Source organism: Phoca vitulina, unplaced genomic scaffold (genome assembly GCF_004348235.1).
Source record: "Phoca vitulina isolate PV1807 unplaced genomic scaffold, GSC_HSeal_1.0 scaffold23, whole genome shotgun sequence".
Classification (NCBI taxonomy): Eukaryota; Metazoa; Chordata; class Mammalia; order Carnivora; family Phocidae; genus Phoca; species Phoca vitulina.
The window spans coordinates 15690796-15699979 of NW_022589726.1; the positions used below are offsets into that span (position 1 = coordinate 15690796).

Here is a 9184-nt window from a genome sequence, read left to right on the forward strand (position 1 = left end):
ATACACCTCGTCCTGAACAAACTGTCACCAATAAGGGGTAAGATTTTACTCTAGAAAAATTTAAAAACTTTCAAAAAAAATTTAGTTTTAATTCAGAGAATCCAGGATTTAGGTCTTCCCAACCCACAGTATTTCTCGTTTTAAAAAGGCAGAATATGGCAATATAGAAAACTAGTTCCAAATGACCATCACTTCAACTGACATTTCCCCCACCTCCATCAAATAAGAGCAGCATACAAAGGCACATGATTATGAGCAAATCCAAATTTATTTTAACGCCATGTCATTTTCAACATGTTTAAAAACCTCATAAGTTAGCGGGAGCCCTAGTTCCCTGGGACAGCATGCCAGAGGTACTGAAACTCATCACCTTTCTCTCCAAACCCCTAGCAATTCATCCAATCCAAGTCCACAGCTTCAAAAAGCCAGGAGTTGTCTCTTCAGTCAGTCTGCTCCTCTGGTTCCTGGTCTTTCTTTCAGGGAGGGAGGTCAAAATATTTCAAACAGGGAACAAAACCACAGTTGAGCTTCCAGCTCAGGTTTCTAAGATGGAGCAAGGGAATGCACCGCCCCCCCCCCCCCCCCCCCCCCAAAAAAAAAAAAAAGTTGAAAAGGATTACTCCCTTTAAACTTTTGTAAAAAAAAAAAAAAAAAAAAAAAAAGTCCTGTGGAACAAAAATGACTAAAGAGATTTACAAATGAGGATCCATTTGACAGATGAGAATCCCTTGGTAAATGCAGGCTCCGGCTCCTAAAAATGAGAGGGGCCTAACCAGACAGTCTGGATCAGAAAAGGAATCTGCCACATGTGAATAAAAACAATCTGAAGAATATAGCTCCTCTCTATTTTGAGGCCTGGTAAAATACCTGGGGAGAGTGGGAAAAGAGAGGAACAAGGCCCAACAGATGGGAAAATGCTGACACTAGAGTGGTATAAAAAAATTTCAGCTGAGTTTTTAGTGGTGGTGGCTACTTTAGCCTTCTCCCTGTTCTGTTTTAGGGCCATAAACCTTGACCAAGCAGACAGTAGTAGAAAAAGGCTAGAAAGAGGGGCTTGAAGACGATGAATTTTGACTCCTGATTTTATTATTCAATTTCTCTTTTCTATTTAAAGTAGTCTTCGGTGGCTGGGAAGCCTGGCCTCCCAAGACCAGAGTCAGTTGGAGCTGGTTGTTGTTGGAAGGGGTTGGGTGGGGACAGGGATGGGGGCAGGGAGACCCTGCTCTGTTGGCGGTCCTGGGTGGAGAAGACGAACTGCACTTCACAGAGCCTGGGGTGTGGTGGGAGGGGGATGAGGCAGGAGCAGCAAGCTGGGGAGATGGGACCCACCTCAGTCCCCAGCTTCATTCTCTTCTAATGTTTCCCCACTGGTGGCATTCTCTGCAGTCTTGGAGGCCTATGTTCATGGAAAGGAGAGGAAGACTTCTCAATTTCCAACTACTTGCAATAGTATCTGGGAGACCAAGGACAAAAATATCCTAATGCTCTAGGTCAGGGCTGAGGTGGGGGGGGGGGGGGAGGGGGGAAGTAAGGGTATACAGAAATATGTATGCCCACCACAACCCGGGAAGGTAGACTAAAGAGGGATCAGGTTCACCCTGCCAGAGAGCGAAGATCATTAACACACCTTCTTTTTTTTCTTTTTCTGGGTTTTCCGACTTGCTGAACTCTGGAGGAGGGCCTGGAAAATAGGAGGAAGAAGGAAAACAAATTTTGAGCAATGTAGAAAAAACACGAAGTGTCACTCTCAGTATCGGTAACTCTTTTCAAGACTTTGTTGATACCTCATTCTCACTCCCAGGACAGGTGCCATATGCTCACACTTTCCATCACACACTGACCTTTAGCTCTGCATCCTGGACCTCCATCTCAGACTTGTAGAGGTCAGGTTCAAAGGGACCACTGGTTATCCGCATGGGGCCATTGGGCATGAGCAGGACTGTAAATTTAAACTGGGCAACAAATTCACCTACAGGAGAAAGGAAGTGTTTTTGGTAAAATGCTCCCTTGTCGTACTCTTTTCTGTAAGCTAGAGGGAGGGGACCCTAATCAGGGGCTCCAAAGTGAAGCTCTCTCTTAGAACTCACCCTCCTTCTCATAGAGAACATTAAATGGCTGCAGCAGTTCATGTTTGGCGCACTCCACCACACCCATCCGGGCCTTCTTCTCATCTTCAAATGCTCTGGGTGGGGGAAGACAAATTCAGGTATCCTTAACCCCCTATCAAGTCTTACCATTTTCCTCCTGGTTTTAAATAGCACCTACCCTCAGGCAGAAATCATGCTTAGGATTGCTCTTTCACATTACCTTCAGTGAGAGGGCAATGGGGAGAAGGAGAGAAGGCATGCAAGCAGGCTGGAGCTACAAGTCTAGGCAGGGGCGGGGTGGGAGGGGGGTGCGCTGGGAGAAGGAACAGTGTTCTTGGGTGTGTGGTCTATGAATCAGACTGGTTCCAAGTCCTGTTCTTGCTAAGTGAGGTCGTAGTACCTTAAAGTAAATGGCATGGCATCAAAACGCCTTTCAACCTCACTGAAGAAGGCACGCGAAGTTTTCATTTTCAGGCCATACTGTTTAGAAGGGTCTCGTTTGTAAATGGTGGTTCTTTGCCCTGCATCCTTGGCCTAAAAGAGTAATAAGTTAGGTCACATTTGGTCTGGCGCTCTTAGGACACACCCTCAGGCACCCCTCTTTGCTAGTTATGACCAACTCTCCTCACCTTGCCCTCTCCTGAGCTGACAAGAACATCCACAGCATATACTTCATGTACCTCAAATTCAGCTTTTTCATGGTCCTTCCTAAAAGAAATAAAAAGGGAATAATAAAAACAACAAGTAGGTCCTGGAGCTTGGAAGTAGAAGGTAGACACGATTAGGCTGGGCGTATGGAAGAAAACATTCATGACTAGTCTCAGATAGTGGAAGGTGAAGGGTGGAATTGGCACCTACTTCTGCTGGTCTGTGGGATTCTGGATAATGGTTTTCTCTCCATCGATGACATGCTGCTTCAATTGATGTGACAACATGCCTGTAGAAAGGACAAAGCCATCTAGAATCCCAAAAGGTTTCCAAATCCACCCACCTAGGTCATTTGATGAGGCAGGCAATGAGGGGAAAAATGCCTAGCTATGAAAACTCAGGGTAGTAAGGGTTTTGGCTTAGACTGGGCTAGAGCCAGGATGGATCCTCAAAGGAACAAAATCCTTAATTCTACTAAAGCACTCAGACCCTCAACCCTGTTATCTGAGGTCTCACCTTCTATTGGTGTGCAATTAAACGAGTGGGCAACTTTGTTCCAGGCTTCTGTCACTTGTGTGTTCTACAAGTACAAGATCAAATAACAGGTGAGATATGTACCAGGGGCCAACAAGTTCTCTACTGTGAGAATGAAAAGCACAAAAGAACTGAGAATCCCCATATCCTCCATCAAGAGCAACAATTCTCACTGGTTTTTCATTTCATAGCCCTTATTATCCCTATAACCTAAAAATACCTTATATTTGCATATCATTTTACAAAGTGCTTTCACAAAGATGGTCTAACTAGACAACAATTCTTAAAGGTGAATAGGGCAGATCTATATCCCATATCCCAATTTAGAAGATGTAGAAACTGAGGTTCAGAAAGGTTAGGAGATTTGCCCAGAGTTAAGCCAGTTAACTGAAAGAAACTGGAATAAACCCAGGTTTCCTGGTGATAAATCCAGTGTTTATTCCACAATATCCGTTGAGAGGGAACAACAAGCTCTGATTTTCCCCCTTTTACCTCTTTCAAATATGATCTGATTCCCATCTAAGCTATTCCATTTGTTTCATGAAAAATGAAAAAGAGAGTTAACAATATTACTAAACTATGTGTTAGGTACTTTACAAGGATCATCTCAATTGTCACAACAACCCTGTGACGATAAGTGACAATTTTATTTTTCCTATTTTGCAGGTGAGGAAATCTGAATTCAAAGTTATTTTTAAGCAGTAAGGGGTGGCAACAGGGCAAGAACCCAGAAATTCTGATGTATGTCATATCTATACAATAGCCACTATACAACACTACCTTCCAGCGGAGATACACAGTAGTTAGTATATAAAGAATAAAAATAATCAATGTGCAAAGTAATTATAGCCAACACAATTGCTTCCTATGTGCCAGGCACTGTTCAAAGTGTTTCATAACAGCTGTATGAAGTAGGTATCATAAGGAAACCCAGACAGAGGTTTAAGTAAAAATGATGTAACCAAGTAACAATGGGGATGAAGTACAAACTATTAAAAGGATAAAGAACAAGAGAGCACAGGGGGAAAAAAAGGGGGGAAGCTTTAAGTATTAAACAGGACCCTGGAGACTGAAGTGTTAGAAAAAATGTCTCCACTCATAATCTAAGATGTAAAACTGTATTAATTCATGACAGTTCATGATCCCTGGGCTTCCAAATATTGTCTTGCAAGGCACAGAACTTTTGGCCTCTCTCTGCCACCAGTTTACTGATTTCTGTTTTATAAGCTTTTAAAGTTGCATTTTTTGGGGGTACCTGGCTGGCTCAGTTGGAAGGGTGAGGCGACTCTTGATTCTGGGGATGTGAGTTTGAGCCCCATGTTGGGTGTAGAGATTACTTAAGTAGTAAGTTAGAAAAGTCTGTTTTTGTTTTTTGCATGTGTTTTACTGTAAGCGATATACCTCAAATTATTTTAGGAAAAGATGCACATCCAAAACACGAATAAGGAAGGATCTCTAGGCTCCATGAAGAAAGGACCATATATCCCCGTACACCCAGCATGGAACTTACTTATGATAGGCACTCAGAGTTAACTGCCTCTTCTCTTTCAAAAATCCCATTCTAAGATAAAGCTAACTTTAAAGAGCTGTATTAGGGGCACCTGGCCGGCTCACTCAGTAGAGCACATGACTCTTATCTCAGGGTGGTGAGTTCAAGCCCCACCTTGGGTATTGAGCTTACTTTAAAAAAAAAAAAAAAAAAAAAAAAAAAGCTATTTTATAAGGGGGCTGCGGGAGAAGCTGGCAATTCAACAGAGGACAACTATAGCTGCCTAATGCATCTTTGGCTCTATCATCTTTGGAGCTGGACTAAACAGCTTACCTGGTTTCCAGGTTTGACCAGGCGTAGGGCAGCTTCAGCACAAAGGTGAGCTGCTTTAATGACATCTGCTTTCCGCCCTGTTACTTGGGTCCCCTGTAGATAAGGAAATGCAATCAGTGCCTTTCTGGAAAGCACTGTAACTCAACTGGTCACTATGTAAGGCCAGCCAATGAGCAGGAGAGAAAACACTTTTCTCCTTTTATTTCTCTAGGGACTCTCTCCCTAGAGTGAGTGAGTTTTTGGTGGTAGGGGGTGGGAAAAAGAAGCAAGCAGCAGCATATTCTCCCCCACTCCCCACAGGTGGAACAAGTTGAAAGCAGGCCACCTACCTGAGCTACATCAACCACGAAAGTGTGAGCCACATTAGCGATGAAGCCATCCACATGGACCCCAAGGTCACTAAAAGGCAAGAGCAGAGCACAGCATTGGCAACTAGCACTATGCAAATGCTTAGGAAAAAGACAAGTGCTCTAAAATGGCTTAAGCTTACATTTTTACCAAGTCACCTTCCTTGAGAATATAGTCCTGGTCGCTCTTCAAAGGGGAGAAGTGACATACACAATTATTTACTGAAATGCTGGTGGGAAAGGCAATACCTGTAAAGAGACAATCATCAGCCTTACTGCCTTGCTGTCTCTCTCGCCCAATCTCTCTCTCTTGGAGCCCTGTTGCCCCTCAGAAAAATGGAAGGATTTTCTTCAGGGTCTTGCCTGTTTAATCAGTTTGGATTGGGTAGGAAACTGCTTGCATCCCACCTGCCATTCCAAATTTCCAAATATCTCAACCAGAGCTAGGGTGGGGGTTACATCATTACAATAAAACAAACAGGACTGAATAAGGGTCAAACTTGGGGAATTAGTGGGGGATTGTTTTTTTTACCTTTCTTCATTTCTTTTTCTTTCTTGAAAATTTTCCCTGTCTCTTCCATAATCATGGCATCACCTTTCTCACACAGGCTCAGTACCGACACACCTGAGCAGGATGCTTCCACCAAAGACCGAAGTACCCCTGGGGACAGAATCCCACCATGTCAGCTCTGCATGTGTTGTCTAAGTTACCATCCAAACAACACCTAGAAGTTAAGAGTTTCTAATATTCCCTGGTGCCATTACCCAAAGGTTGAAAGAGTGCACAAGTTTTGCCTCTTGGAATATACCTACCTATAATCACTGAATTTCTACCTTCCTTTTCCTAAAATAAGAAAGTCAACACACCCTTCCTTCCCTATAGAATGTGACAACTGGATAAACACCATCTGTCTCCCTAGTGAAGGGAGACTTTCCAAAGATACCTGTGGCGTGGTAAGACAGTTACGAAGTTCAAGGGGGTTCTCACCAAGGTAACCAACATACATGCAAAGCAGACTAGAAGAAATTTATAGGCGTCGGGAACAACAGGAAGGTAGACACAGAACTGCTGACTCCAAGCTGATGCATTGTTAAATGCTACCTTCTTCCCTTCTCAGACACCCCAATTAGATGTTAGTAATCTCAATCTGTGTAAACTTATTTCCTCATCAACCAGTGTATAAACCAAAGGGACTTAATCTAATTTTCCTGGGCTTCAATTCAACAGGCTCATGGCTTACAGCTCTTAGCACATCTCAAAGAGGTGTAAGACCCGAAATAGTTTCAAACTGGTATCTGGGATTTTACAAGTGCCTCCGAAGTTATAAATTGCAAGGGAAAACTTTTTTTTTCTGATTCAAACCACTAATACTAAAAAGTACCCCAAATGGGGGTACTACACTAAATGCCCATTATGTTATAAAGCATTGTTCTGCTCACCGGATGTCCTCTCCATGGCCTATCCTGAACTACAGGTTTGATTTTTGTCATCTAGGTTTTGGTGATTCTTTGGAAATGTGAAAAACTCACGTTTTCGGCCATAGGACTAAAGGGATCCTAAATACCTATCTTTACTGTCAAAACCATTCAAAAGCCCAAGCCCAAGCATTTTCTGTCCCCCTAACTGGGTATTAAAGTGAAAAGGTGAACTGGAAAGAGAGAAAATAGAAAGTGAGACATCTGCCTAGATTGGCAGGCAGCTGCTGAGAAAGTCAGAGCACGGTGGTAAGTAGGATGACTTCTGAGATCCTAAAATCAGCCCCCCCCCCCTTTTCAGTACTATTTACAAGACTGCCTAGTAGTTGGGGTGAGAACCTCAAAACACTTCTAGAGTTGTCAAGCCCCAGAGAACAATCAACTTTGACGGCTAACTAAGGCTATCTGCACAGATTGCTGGTAGTAATGAGTAACTTCAAGGAAAGCCAAATATATCTCCGAGCTGTGTTAGATCTCCAGGGGTGCCCTCCAACGGTCCCTGAGCTGGCCCAAGAGTAGAAGGGGGCCCCCACCAGCGAAGGAGGTGAAGTAAAAAACGAAAGACTCTAGCAAAGCACGTGGTAGGGAAGCCGGTGTCAGGAACGGCAGCAGAGGAAGAGGGAGCCGGCGATCCGCATGGGAACCCGGCGACACGTGCCGGCTGGGCCCCAGACGCCGGGGAGCCAAAACAAAATAGAGGGGCGCTTCCGTCGCCAACAGCTGGGCGCTTCCTTTTCGAGGTGGCCTCGCCGCTGCCAGAATCAGAGCAGGCAGGGATCCGGACCGAAGGGTGAGGGGCTGAGGATGAGCCCTGCCTCCTGATTAACGGCCGAAGGTCCGAGCCGGCTGGGGGCCCCCGCTCTGCGCTCTTCCCGGTCCGGGCCCGCACCTCCCCAGACTCCAGCCCAGGCCTGGCGGCACAGGTCCCAGGCGCAACACGGAGTCTTCCCACCACGCCACCCCCAGCGGACCGGAGCAGAGCCCTCAGTAGCTCACTCTGCATGACCCCACCGCTCCAGCCCCTCCAGAGCCAGCCCAGCACCGTCCCCTTTGCCTCCCCCTCTCAGCCTCGATCTCCGGACCCCCGAGGCCCGCACTCACGGTTGGCGATGTCGCCCCCCATCTTATACTTGGTCACGACCAGGTCCTCGGCGATAGTTTGCTCCTGCTGCTCGTCCTCGCCCGACATCTTCCCACCACCACCACTGCAGCCTCGTTCCCCCTGAGCCGCCGCCTCTGTCTCCCTTCCCAGCCGCAGGCTGTGGCTAGAACCCCTTCGATCCGCGAGGAGAGCGCGAGCGAAAGCGCGAGCTAGCAAGGGAGCGGGCGGGCGAGCGAGAGCGAGAAGCTCGAGCGCGCGGGCTGAGGCGCAAGGCACGCTGGGACAACGAGTCCTTTCTACAGACCGCCTCTAGCCGACCTTGTGGACACTTGAACTACAATTCCCAGCCCGCCTTTCGCGCCCCTAAGCCAGGCCCTGGGGCCTTGCCCTCCGAGGGCCTCGCACGCCGGAATCGCCGAGCACGCTGGGAAGGGTCAGGCTCCGGCGGGAAGGCGGAGCCGTTGGCGAGCCTGGGGGGAAGCGTGGTCTCTCCCGGAAAAACCACATCCACCAGGAGCGCTGAGCGAGAACCCGTAATAGAGAGGGGCGGGCTAAAGGAAGAAGGGGCGGAGCTACGGCGGGGCCACGGGAGTAGAGGCAGCTGGGCAGGGTGGAGTCTCGGCGGTGGGGGGAGTGACTACGGTAAGGGCGGGGAGGCTGGGTGCGCCCTTCCCCGGATCCCCGGAGCGGCTGGCGGGACCGGCTCAGCCGGTCCAATCATCCTCCGATGTTGGGAGAACGGAGAGCGGCAGGAGCGGTGTGGAAGGAGACCAAGGGAGCAACGAGCCGGCGCTAACTGGGCAGCTAGACTCCGGCGGGATTCTTCATTTACAGCCTCCCAATCTAGAGGCCAGACTCCCACTGAAGATGGCACTATTGTTCCAACAATAGGCTTTGATGGCACCTAAGGAAAGTGTTCTTACAGACTTTTTCAAGAGAATGAGTTCTGAAACATGGGAGTTTCAGTGTTCCACCTCATGAGGCACCACATCAATAGGGCTTTTTCTTATTTTCCCAGACGTGGGTTTTCTTGTTTCTGTTATTCCCAGTTGGTTGTCCTGTAGAGATTCCTGGTAAAAGCCTTCAATGAAAAGGACTGTGCGCTATGCTTGTCTTCAGTGAATACAGAGAAAAGTAGGGCTGGAGAAAGGTGCAGAACAGGAGTGTC

The 9184-nt window shown here is 46.9% G+C and overlaps 1 protein-coding gene across 1 annotated transcript; it reads right to left on the minus strand.

Annotated features, from left to right (window-relative positions):
• Positions 1-1068: 1068 nt before the first annotated feature.
• Positions 1069-8498, minus strand: PA2G4 (proliferation-associated 2G4). Its single transcript, XM_032420623.1, has 13 exons — positions 8016-8498; positions 5971-6099; positions 5582-5687; positions 5421-5490; positions 5092-5184; positions 3252-3315; positions 2946-3024; positions 2717-2795; positions 2488-2621; positions 2088-2182; positions 1842-1969; positions 1628-1681; positions 1069-1396 (listed from the first exon to the last, which is right to left on the minus strand). Exons 1-13 carry the CDS (start codon positions 8101-8103, stop codon positions 1331-1333), a joined length of 1185 nt encoding a protein of 394 aa, XP_032276514.1. The 5' UTR covers positions 8104-8498; the 3' UTR covers positions 1069-1330.
• Between the last annotated feature and the right edge of the window lie 686 nt (positions 8499-9184).

Coding starts and splice junctions, on each gene's coding strand:
- PA2G4 (XM_032420623.1), bottom strand. CDS start 8,103: ATGTCGGGCGAGGACGAGCAGCAGGAGCAAACTATCGCCGAGGACCTG. Junction 5,491..5,581: donor GAAGGTGACTTGGTAAAAAT/GTAAGCTTAAGC, acceptor CTTGCCTTTTAG/TGACCTTGGGGTCCATGTGG. Junction 5,185..5,420: donor TCGTGGTTGATGTAGCTCAG/GTAGGTGGCCTG, acceptor CCTTATCTACAG/GGGACCCAAGTAACAGGGCG.